At 39.2% G+C, this 12,332-nt stretch overlaps 1 protein-coding gene across 1 annotated transcript; it reads left to right on the top strand.

Moving 5' to 3' along the window:
- Positions 1 to 822: 822 nt before the first annotated feature.
- Positions 823 to 9,844, top strand: LOC137881201 (ubiquitin-conjugating enzyme E2 H-like). The gene is made up of 7 exons (XM_068723008.1): positions 823 to 1,097; positions 4,395 to 4,471; positions 4,660 to 4,734; positions 4,832 to 4,871; positions 5,174 to 5,226; positions 6,544 to 6,672; positions 7,336 to 9,844. Exons 1-7 carry the CDS (start codon positions 1,045 to 1,047, stop codon positions 7,458 to 7,460), a joined length of 552 nt encoding a protein of 183 aa, XP_068579109.1. The 5' UTR covers positions 823 to 1,044; the 3' UTR covers positions 7,461 to 9,844.
- The last annotated feature ends 2,488 nt before the right edge of the window (positions 9,845 to 12,332 follow it).

The raw sequence follows: 12,332 nt of genomic DNA, 5'->3' as shown, positions 1-12,332 counted from the left end.
GAACGGTGTTTCTTTTGTTTTATTGTTGCACTTTGGTGCACCTCATGATTTTGTTTAGGTTTTTTTCTTTTTACTCCAGATGTGGGGGACACATTCAGTTGCATATATCAATGAGGGGAGACTAAATATTAGAAATGTCTTTCACTATAAAGCAATATAGAACAGCAGCATAAACTATAGTTCCCCAAAATAACCATTAAGTCAAAAACTACATTTCTTTGAAACAGTTTTCAACAAAAAACTGAACATCATAAACTTCACGAACACAGGATGTATGCAGTAAGCTACTGTTGTATTGGACTGCATTAGTTAGCTTTGTGTAGGCTACTTGTATTATCATGTGACCTCGTACTGACTGTAGCCTACTGGGCATGTTACGTCTCCACCAGTTAATGGCTATTTACCAAAATAAAGTGTGGGGTAAGAAGCTAAAATACTCATTAACTAGTTATATTAAATATTCTACGATCCTTGGTATCAGTCTGCGAAGAAACACAACTTCGGCCTAACGTGCTTCTTTGAGCCTTCCACTAAGTTAATTTCATCATAGACGTTGGTATGTTAGAAAGGCATATATTTATCTTTGACAAAGGATCTTTGAGCTCTATTTGACCAGCCTTGCTTACAAAACAAGTCAGAAATAATATTACACATAAACATCGACTACCATCTCCGCGAGAATGATGAAAGTAGTTTTATTCGCTGTGACAAACAACCCACTCACAGTGTACTCGTGTTCTGTGGAGTGTATTTCTATACCTGAGCTCCTCCTCTCCTCGGGCTGGTCGCTGTAGGTTGATGTCATTGGCAGAGAGAGAGAGAGTCTTCAGGACAGGACACAACTAGGTAGAGCTGGTCAGGGAAATACTGAAGATCAACTGAGAGGAGGACAAGTGGGCGATGTTGCAGCAAGGATCTCGTTTATGGACATTGTGGAGAGGTTGTTGATACAATCCGGAGGGTTTGTAGGTATTTTCAAGCTGAAAGGTTGAGGTAGCCTCGTCGCCGCAGTATTTTTAGATTACTTCTGAAAGGAATACGAAAATGTCGTCTCCAAGTCCGGGCAAGAGGCGAATGGATACCGACGTGGTGAAACTGTATCCTTCTCTGAACATAAACAACAAGCCTAAATAGGCAAATCAAATATAATTGTGTTTAATAATTGTTGATTAAATACAGCATCTGTTCCCGATGGCTGCTGTAAGGATGTATATTCTGTCGCTGTCGCTACGTGATATTAATAGATTTTGTGAGAAGTGTGTAATGCTTAACACTTCGATGTTATTGGTCAGCTCTGTGTCTAACGTTACGTTAGCTAGCTCGCTGTTAAGTTAGCGGAATAGCGAGGAGGCTAAGTTGTCCTAACGTTATTCGTGTGAACTCATTCGCATTGTTAGCTCGATAATACAGTAGCAGTGCTGTTCTTGTTTGTATCAAATCTAGAATTACCAACGGAATGTGTCGCAATACAACGTTGGCTGGAAACTCCGTGTTAGCATTAAACGTTGTTAGCCTTAGCTCGGAAGCGATAAGTTAGCTTGTTAGCCAACAATTTGTGGTCCAACCGGACTGACAACGCAATGCGAAGGATTGGCAAAAACTACTTTACATTTTGTAAAGGCTTCTTTTGAAAGACATGTTTATTTGTTCATGATTTAGTAACGTCAACGCAAATGTAGCTAGCTGTGGAACGTTAGCCTGCTAAGAGAGAACCAAAAGGGACGATGTAGCGTAACAGAGACGATCTTTGACAAAGTCAACAGCTAATGTTAACTACATTAGTGTTAGTTCACGTTAGATAAGACAGTAACCACGTTTTAACTTTTTGTGTGCTTTACATTGTTGCCTTAATTACAAAAAAACATCTGGCAGATTGCAGATAAACAAAACCTAACTTGTATAACCTTCATGGTGAATACGTCACGGCTCACATTTTTACCACGAATTATACAGTTAAGAATTTAAAGCCAAATTATAATTATATCAATTTTTACGATGCCAAAAAGGGGGAAAAAGAAGCGAGTGGTTATGTATTGTCATTGTAATTACATATTTTTCTCAACACTCTGTGACATCACATGTTTTGTTTATATTAGTTTTGTATTATTACTCATTATTTGCAGTTATCAGCTAAAGTTAAGCATGAAAGGATTTCTAGCAGCGTGAGCTGCATTGTTTTGTTTTTGTCCTGCAGCTAGATGCTACTCTCTGATTGGTCAGCCTGTTACCATCCGGAACATGGTAGAGGGCGGGGCTTCACACACAGCTGATCGAGGAAAAACAAGCGTGCCGTACGGGGCACATACGGGGATCGGGCTGGGAACATCCAGTCCATGGCAGGGACGATATTGTGTACTTACGCAACAACATGTCGTTAACAAAACTAGGTAGAACTACATTTACCAGTTTTCTCAGTTTTTGTCAACTAAATATCTTTATCTTTTGGACTCCACTAGTCGGCTAAAACCAGCAATTCAAAGACGTCACCTTGGTCTCTCGCGGAAATGATGATACGGATTTTTCACTATTTTCTGACATTTTATAGACTAAACAATCGATTAATCAGGTTATTTAAATTTTAATTGAAAATAATCCTTTGTTCCTACAGATGGCACAAATAGTGAGTATAACTTTATAATTGAGTATGTTAAGGTTAAAAACCGTTAACCTCAAATGTTATTAGTAAATAAAAACTAAAACACGTTTTAAGTTGTTGTTTTGTAAGATGTAGAAAGTTTGAGTTTTACACTAAAACCCTTTTAGACTTAGACTCAATCACAGTTTATTAATAGAAAATGTGACCCTAATACACCCAAACATGTATTTGGGAGGGATTGATAAGATTTGATCAGTGGTGACTCCCATAGTCAATTTAATAATTTAACACTTCATTTTATTTGTTTACATTTACATATGAATAACGTAGTATTACTTCATTATAATAACCGTGTCGTTAGCCCTCACTTAAGACTATAGAGCTGTAATACACGTCTGGTTCTACCCTGAGTGTGCAGGCAGATTCAATTATGCCCAGGTAAACTAACGTGCGATGATTGTTTTTGTTTTGTTTTATTGATGTCATTATAAAGTATGGATGAGAAATCTAAGAATAGACTTATGGAAGTCATTAAGGAAACTCATGTTAGGATCCATCACTTCTTGTTGTAGTGAATCTTGTTTCAGCTATTATAGGACCACTGTTAAGCATGAGATGCCACACATAGTTTCATGTTGTGGCTTCAAATCAAATATGTTAGATTGAAACACTGTGACAGAGCATAGCTGGTTCTGGCCTGCTTCCACAGCTGCCATTCCTCTCAGATTATTTTACTGTCCACAGAAACTGACACAAACATCAGTGTACATCTAACACATGTACGTCAGGCTGGACCAAATTTATTGCCCTACAGCTTTTTAAATGTATAGTTTTATTGCACATATAGGATTAGAGATGACAAACGTAATGTCACATGAACTACACATGGATTGTTTAAAACATAAACAACTCTTCTCTTTGTGTCAGAAGAGGTGACATAGCTTTTTAAACTGTCTCTTCGGTTTGTAGTTATTCTGCCGCCTGATAAGCTGTCTCGCATTGTTATTTGCGCTCCAGCAGTTTGGTTAACTTAGCAGACATGCGTTTCCTTGGTTAGATTGTTGGGCTAGAGATGACACAATGATTTATGACAGGATGATGAACACTTGACTAGTGGGACTTTGTGTGTTTGGTTTTGTTTTTTCTCCACCTTTCATTGTGTCAGACTCACACAGACTGAATACGCCCAACCTCTCTGACTCGCTCTCACATCTCTCTCTGTCAGCACACACTGTGATTATGACACATCCCACCCAAGTCACCTCCCATCTTCTCCAGCTGTAGTTACCTGCAAGTTCCCATCAGTCCTCCTCACAGCAAAGGTGGCTGAGGGCACCACATTGATGATTAATAAACTCAGCCTTTTATGGGTGTGTTTCTAGGGAATTATAGTTTTAGTTGGACAGTTGAAGTTGTGTCTCTTCCTGTATAAAAAGGGAAGATGTGTTCATTAATATTATCTCTAGTCTAGTTGTTGGTTGTTCAATTTTCCACTGTAATATTGTCAACTATCGTCATGTTTGATAAGTTGTTATCTTGTGCTGTGTGTGAGGTTGTTTTTCTGTTAAGTAGACCTGTTGTCTGTTGGGTGAGTTTGTTGACACTGCATTATTGATCTCACTGCCATGGCTCATGTTATTGATCCTATATTTGACCTCAGAGAGAGAGAAAGAGGCCGTTTGACCCTAAAATGTACACACAGCAGCTAGTTTTTGATCCATTTTTGTTGAACATGTGTTTGAATTCTCTGCCTCTCCTGTCGTGTTTCGAGTGAGCCTTTTCCTTAACCAGCCCTCAGCATTGAGAGTAAGCATGAGGTCACCATCCTCAGTGGACTGAATGAATTTGTGGTCAAGTTCCACGGACCACCTGGATGTAAGTTTAAAAATTTCACATTGATTCTCCCTCTCACGGACAGACATTTCAGCAGTGTACTGTACATTTAATCAGTGCTCTTTGTGAATTAAAACAGTAATTTTAACATCCTAAATCAAACTGTTTTGTGAGACCCTGTGTTCCTTTGTCAATGTGTTTAACCTGAGTGTATTTATGTTTTTGTCCAGCATCGTACGAAGGAGGTGTCTGGAAGGTCCGAGTTGACCTACCAGATAAATATCCCTTCAAATCACCTTCAATAGGTGTGAAATATTTCTTCAAGTGTTGTGGTGAAGCCTTGAAATGTCCATATTAAATATTGCTCTACAACTATTAAAACCTGCTTTTCTTTTTTCACAGGATTCATGAATAAAATCTTTCATCCCAACATTGATGAAGCGTAAGTGGGCCCACTGTATTTTAGATATTTAGTGATTGAAGTATAGCTTTATATACTTATTAACCAGTTAATGTAGCACAGAGTGAATTTATTTCTATGGCAACAACTTAACAGACGCACGCAAATAATTTCTTAATTGTAAATATTGTTGCCTGAAGCATATCCTCATGTTCAGCATAGAATAAATGATTCATACTATGGAGGACAAGCTGATGTTTTTTTCTTGTTCGGGTCGTCATGGCCGGCCTGCTTTGCTTTTCACAACCTCTGCTGTTGTACTCACAGTGTTGTGTCTTTTTCAGGTCAGGAACCGTGTGTTTAGATGTCATCAACCAGACATGGACAGCTCTTTACGGTGGGTCACACAGCCACAGCTCTCATTGTTGACATTAATAGCCAATAAATAAACACAATGGGCAGCTTATACCTGGACAGTGCAGCTTCAGGCAGAGCATCTTGGTTTAATCGGCTTACACTTAAGTGATAACTGCTGCTTGTATTGAAGTCATGCACTGATAGATAAAAAGGTCCTGAGGCTGAGAGGTTTCTTAACAGAATATGGTGAAATCACTCACCTGGAGGGTTTTTTTCTCACTTCAAGTGAACAACAAACAAGTTTACCATGATCTTTCAAACTTATATTCCATTTGCCCAGGTTCACATTTGAGTCGTAGGTCATAGGTCATTAGATCAAGTCATGGGTCATATTATTAGTTATCTCAACAGTACATCACTATTTCAAAAAAGTGGACCTAATGGAAAAATTCTAACCACCTGTGTTTTTAAGACGAGAAGTGGCAAGATACAGTAAGAAGAGATTTATCTCAGCTGAAGAAGAACAACTTTGTTTATCTGATTCACTCAGTTAGACATTGTTGTGTATGTAAAAAAACACCCCGATAGGTATTTGCCTACTTTGCAAAGGGCAGTGTGTCACCGGTGTAATGTGTGGTTAGCATTGTTGATAATCTTTAGCCTTTAACTGAACATTTTGTTATGGTGTTATTGAAACCGTAACATCATAATATAGAATGTAGTCAGTCAGTATTAATTGATTATTTAATAAAGATTCAGTACTTTATGTATCTGAAAGTTGTTTGAACCAAAAGAGGTCATGCTCAGCTGCAGCTGACAAAGGTTTAACTGGACACACAAAGATGGTGGTAAAATCTTCAGAATGTCCCAAAGACAGATTAACTTGCGCTATATTAGCATGTATTTTAACGTTTCAAGTCTATAATGTTTATTTAACTATAGTGATTGTGTGTTATGTTGCCCAAATGTGGGTGACCTTCACTCAAAAGGCCTCCAGTGTCAACAGTGTTGGATGTTAATCTGTTTCTGTTCACTACAGTATATAGTATATGTATATACAACAATTGAGATTACTCTATATGTCAATGAAATTAGAGCAGTTACTTCTCTGTGTTTACTCACACTTTCAAGTATTGAGATGAATTAATCCTGACCAGAAAACAATACAAGTGTACAGCCATACTACTGTTTGAATTGAACATTTTATTACAAGAGAGACCTCTAGTGGATCATGTTGGAACTACACACAAGATGGACCGACCATGTCGGAGTGATGACGGCTCATCCAGCTTGCTGATAATTCTCTGTAGCTTTGTTGTTCTCTGTACTGACTAATCTTTCTCCCCCTATCTGCCAGACCTCACCAACATCTTTGAGTCGTTCCTCCCTCAGCTGCTCGCCTACCCAAACCCCATCGATCCTCTGAACGGGGACGCAGCTGCCATGTACCTGCACCGACCGGAGGATTATAAACACAAGATCAAAGGTAGCACACAAGAGTCTAACACTGACAATCTGCAGTGGTGAATGAGAGGCTGAGATACAAAAACAACATGTATAGGGTCAGTGTAGAGTATCCCTGTTTTTCTCAGTATTTCTGCATTTGGGGAATATAGAATTTAGATCTTGTGCTGTCCCAAAATGCAACTTTGATTTAGCAAGGAGCTACTTAAGCTAAAAGGATAAATATGAACTTACGCCATGTCAGGCATGGTTGCAACTTGCAAGTCAAATACAGTCTGTATTTTATAGAACAGACAACATTATTAATAGCACACTTGTTTTGCACCTCAGACCAAAATCTGCAAAAGAAAATGTGAATTAATGTGCGTTTCCATCAACTACTGCTATGCGAATATAGGGAGTTTTGTTTTCGAGACAAACAATTGTTGGTGCTAATTCTCCGAGCTTGTGCCATTTAACCATTATAGAAGGAGAGGGTGCAACGAGATGATGTTATTAAAAAGTGTCAGTCAAACCTCAAATGGTGTAAATTTATTTCCACAGGTTTTATTTGTATGCATAAATTTCAAATGTGCTTAAAAACAGGTTGATGTATCACAGGTTCTTTGTCATCAGATTAAGTTCACACAGGGTCAACAGTTCCAGCGGGTTTCACGCCCATGTCTCCCTTGTGTGTCTTTTTCAGAGTACATCCAGAAGTATGCCACAGAAGAGGCTCTAAAGGAGCAGGAGGAGAGAGGGGGTGACTCCTCTTCCGAGAGCTCCATGTCAGACTTTTCGGAGGACGAGGCTCAGGACATGGAGTTGTAGTGAATGGGGCGAACCTGTCCCCTTCATCTCATAACAGACAGTCTAAAGAGCAGAAACTCAGTGCTATATTCATATTTAAACAAGACAATTTTTTTACAGCAACACAAGGATTTTTATTGCTACACAAGGACTTGCAGTATGATATTGCAGAATATTAACCTTACTTAGGAATTCATGACCACCTGCCCCCTTGTGCCCTCCTCTTTGCCTCGAGAGCCTGTTTAGATCAGAAAGGAGTGCATCATTCATTTCCACGATCTTTGGTGGCTTCAATCAAGGCTTTCACAATGCATGTCCAAACTGAGCAGTGAGACCAATGCAGGAGGAAGGAGGACTGACATAACATGCCCAAGTTTTTTTTCTTCTTGTATTTATTAAACACTTTACTGCTTCATCGGGCATCTCTCCGTCGCCGACAGAGGACTGCAGGATGACAACCCCCGAATTTCTGAGCAGTCTCAACTTCAAAAGGGCGTGGATTCCCATTTGTGTTCATCACCGTAAATCTTTTTTTACACCCGTCTCTCGAGGAGTTCCCATTACAATAATCACGTCCAATGAGCTGAAGACCGGAAGACCACAGCGCGGCAACGCGTTCATCGTGTACAGACTGCTGTGGCTGCAGATGGCATCGCTGACAGGACTGCCCTCTGTGCAAACCTGCTAACACATCACACAAACCATCAAACAACCAATGCATCAAACCCCGACAACACCACAGCATGTGTGTGACTCTCGGTGTGTGTGTGTGTGTGTGTGTGTGTGTGTGTGTGTGTGTATGTGTGTGTGCGCGTGTGCGTGTGCGTTTGTGCATGAATGTAATCCAGGGAGAATCACGTTGTGTATTGAAAACCTGTGTTGTATCGACCCCTGTGCAGAAATCACTAGAGAAGGCTCACAATCCCGATGCCTCTTTTCTCGAACACCCATCTCCGCCTCCTCTCCGTTTTAGGAAAGTGTTTGTCATTCTCTGAGTATCTTTGTATATTATGGCATGACACAGAAGTAAAGTTGTGTAGCGCTTTGTGGAGCTGTAGAAATGGGGAGGACGCCTGTGCGCAGGGCCTCTGTGAGCCGGGCGGGTTTGGTGGAGATTATCCAGGTTCTTGTTGAATAATTGAATTTATTAACTTTGCCTATTGCTTGTGTTGAACTATAATAGGTGTTTGACTTGCGTAGGAATAGTTAGTTGTTTTTTTTTTGCGGGTGGTGAATCCTATCATAATGTATTGTTTGATACTTATATAACACAGTAGTTTCAAGACTAATTGTCCTGTAAAGATGAGGAGGATTAATACATCTTTGTCTGTAGGATGACTCTTCAAAAGACATGTTGCACCTCTGCTCCACCTGCACCCCCTTCTTATGCAAATGCATCAAAGATAATTTTTCGCTCAGTGCTCTTTGTTTCAGCCATTCAACGCTCTCATTTGCGTCTTTTCATGCTGTTGTTTGGCCTGTTGTTTTTCCAAAATGGTGGGACCAAAATCTGACGGATCCACAGGCTTAGTTTCATATATCCCCCAAAAAACTGGATTAGGGATAAACAGTTTTCAGTTTAAGTGAGAAGATAAAGTGATGATGTTCCTGAATGTGTCAAACTCTACAGAGTCTTGGATTAGTTCACACTTAAATGCAGGCACAGGTTTCTTCTTCTTCAGAGGACAGTTTAAAGGTTTCAGTCCTGGTTTACCTTGTTTACCCTATTGTTAAATTTCATGATGGTACACTGGTATGTGTTTTAACGCAGGCTTGAAGCTTGATACATGTTTGTAACATGCGTTCATTGCATTGCAGATCAATTTGTATTATGTGTTATTTCTGGAAGGGAACAAAAATCTGAATCGTACTTTATCACCATTAAAATGGACTATTTCTACTTGTTTGGAGAGAAATGGATTATAATCGAAAATTTGATTGATAAGCCCTTTATATATTTTGAAATTATATCAGGGTCTCTTCCATGGTTTCTTGCAAGAGGGTTTACCTTAATTTGAGAATTAACATAGGTTGGTAAAACTAGCATGTCACAATTTTTTGAAAACCCAGATTAACAGCCCAGTTAAAATGGCTCTATTTAACCTCGATAACCAGATGTATATGTTGGTGTAGGTCTTAGAACTACATGGTCCCACAGTCAATTGTCTTTTGCAACAAAAAACAAACCACTGTCCAGCCTGGATAATCAGTGTATTATGCATTTTTTATTAATAAGACACATATATTTGATGCCTATAAAGTGTTTGAATGTTTTTATTTTTGTCTTTTAAGCCCTATCTCCAAGAAACAAGTCGAAATAATCCTGATTTTTTGAAAAGCAAAAAAATTAATAAATGTGCTTCCCTTGTAACTTGAAAAAAATAAATAAAAAACTACAAAATATATGAACTATGTCAGTAGTTTGCTTTGTGTGTGTGTGTCTGATTGTTTCAGGTGTTGAGGTAAGAAACAACTATTTATTCTTAAGATTTCCATTTAATTAAAATTAATAATTTAAAAGTCACTGACAGAATATAGTCAATGATTTAATTTTAACACTGAATGAACGACTGTCTGCCCACTAGATGGCAGTCCCACCTGTCTGTCTCAATAGAAGTCTATCTTAATGAGGAGGAGGTCCACTAACAAAGTTTGACATTTATTAGAAAAAAAACTCATTTAAGTTTCTGTAATTCACTTTTTGAAGACGGCTTCATTCGTTAAAAATATCTGTTGGAAAAAAATCCCTGATCTATTAAATCACATGTCTATACATGATCCATATGTGTGGGACATATAAGATAATCCTTTATTAGTCCCGCAGTGGAGAAATTTACAGGATCACAGCAGCAAAGTACAGTGCAAACAAGGAGTAAAAAAACAAGCGCTGCAAGTATTATAAATAAGTAATAAACAGTAAAGAATATCAGCAAAGTAAAAAAGTACACATGTAACACATGTGCTTTAATTCCTACACAAAATGTATATGTTAAGGGCCTGTTGATAGCCGAGTAAGTAACGCCTTTCCAATAGAAATGCTCATGGTAAATAAAACATCTCAAATTCTGATGAACTATTCCATCATTTAGATTACGATTTTATCCTGCCTATCTTTTCATCTATTTTCTTCCTTTTTATGTGTTTCTTTACACATTGTCAAAAAAGCCCTGAGCTTCCTTTTAAACTATACATTTTAAGGTTTCTCTTTTTACTGGTTTCAGCAATGGATCACCTTAAAAACGTAAACGAATGAATGGACTGGTGGTCCTCTTGCACGCTGTGATGCTGGAGCATGACGCTCTTCATCAGACAGTAGCTCATAATGATCTTATGAAATATTCATTGTTGTGTGGCCATGCAGCCTCTCTCTGAGCTTATTTAGGTTTCTTGTTTCAACATCAACATTTAATTTGGCTGGAGAGTAACGACTACAGGCTTTTCACTATTGTGCTTATTTTCACCAGAAACCTTTAGAGGTTTAAAAAAAGTACTTTTAGGATAACGAATTTTAGATGACCTGCTACTATATATGAGAATATAGAGCCTAAAATCTCAAATTCTCTCAAAATGTAGTTTGAAAACAGCTACTTATGGTTGAGGTAAATATGTTTTCTTTGTACTTCTGTGTGGAACTACTTTTTAAGAAGATCAACAAATGCATAATAATCGAGAAACGTGAGTAATGAGTTTCAGGAGTAAATCAGAGGCATCCGTTTTTTATACAACAGGGTTTGAATATAAAGTAGGAGTGATGATGAGTAAAGTTATTTTAGAGTAACGCGAGCAGCAGCAGCAGCGCTGTGCAGAGGGCGATGAGACGCTGCTGGCCGGCTGCGCCTCCTTCATAATGTATGGAGAGGACAAAGGCTGCACGGGTGGATTTCAGCGTCAACTTTGAAAGAGCCGTAACCCAAACCTGTCCTATCCCACTCTAACGGATTCGCATCAGCTGAAAGGATGATGCCTCTTTTTCCACCTGCAATCTGTCTAATAATCACCGACAGCCGGTAAATGAGCCCTGCAGGGACCTTTGGGTGCCCGTATATAACGAGGAGCAGAGGAGGCCTGGAGAAACTTTTAGTCTCGTGCAGGTTTGAGACGGAGCGGAGCTTCAGGCTGCAGCAGGGTGCCACACCCGCTGGATGCTGGTAGGTCTGCTGTCTGGATCAGGGTTTTGTTATGTAATGTGTTGAATGGTTGTCTTAGAGTTTACATTTGTATGCGTCCTAAATTTTGAATTAGATTATTTTTAAAGAAGCTTACATTATTATGATTGGGATCAATCTTCTATATTTTAAGGGTTTTGTGGTTGCTTTAGTCTTCCCTTTGGGGCTTTATTTTTATATGACGATGATCCTGATTGAGTTACTAATTTGGGCAACATTCAATTCCCAATCAACCGGTTTTCCAGCGACCCTCATCACCGCCACCGCAGTGCGCGTGCTGTGCGTAAAGGCGCAGAGGGAATGCGCCGTAGGCCATGCCTCAGAGACAGCAGAAGGAGATGGAGGAGGGCGGCGTGGATTACTATACCGCCAGTGGGTTAAGATGCTTAGCAACTAATTACCTGTCTACTAAAATCCCCTGCCATACAGCCCAAACAAGCTGTGTGAGGGACATGGAGAGTTGACTGAGGCCGAGCGGACTGAAGAAGTACCAAAAAAATAAATGTAGCTCTCCTCCACAGGCCCGGTTCATCCAGCTGAAGACCACCACTCAGTATACCATGCTATTTGTCTCATCTTTGATGCGAATGAAAGGCTGTCTGGTCGTGAAGATACTCTACTGATGGGTGCTTTTTGAGACTTTTCTTAACAAAGATGTTTCTTCTTGTTTTTTTATGACTAAAATGTAGTTGAATGGAAATTGAGGGTATTGGATCATCTTTACAAG

This window comes from Cebidichthys violaceus, unplaced genomic scaffold (genome assembly GCF_023349555.1).
Source record: "Cebidichthys violaceus isolate CVI_PGR_0920_01 unplaced genomic scaffold, fCebVio1.0.p SCAF_3, whole genome shotgun sequence".
Lineage (NCBI taxonomy): Eukaryota > Metazoa > Chordata > Actinopteri > Perciformes > Stichaeidae > Cebidichthys > Cebidichthys violaceus.
The sequence above is the reverse complement of the archived record's forward strand: the minus strand, read 5'-3'. Positions and strand labels throughout refer to the sequence as shown.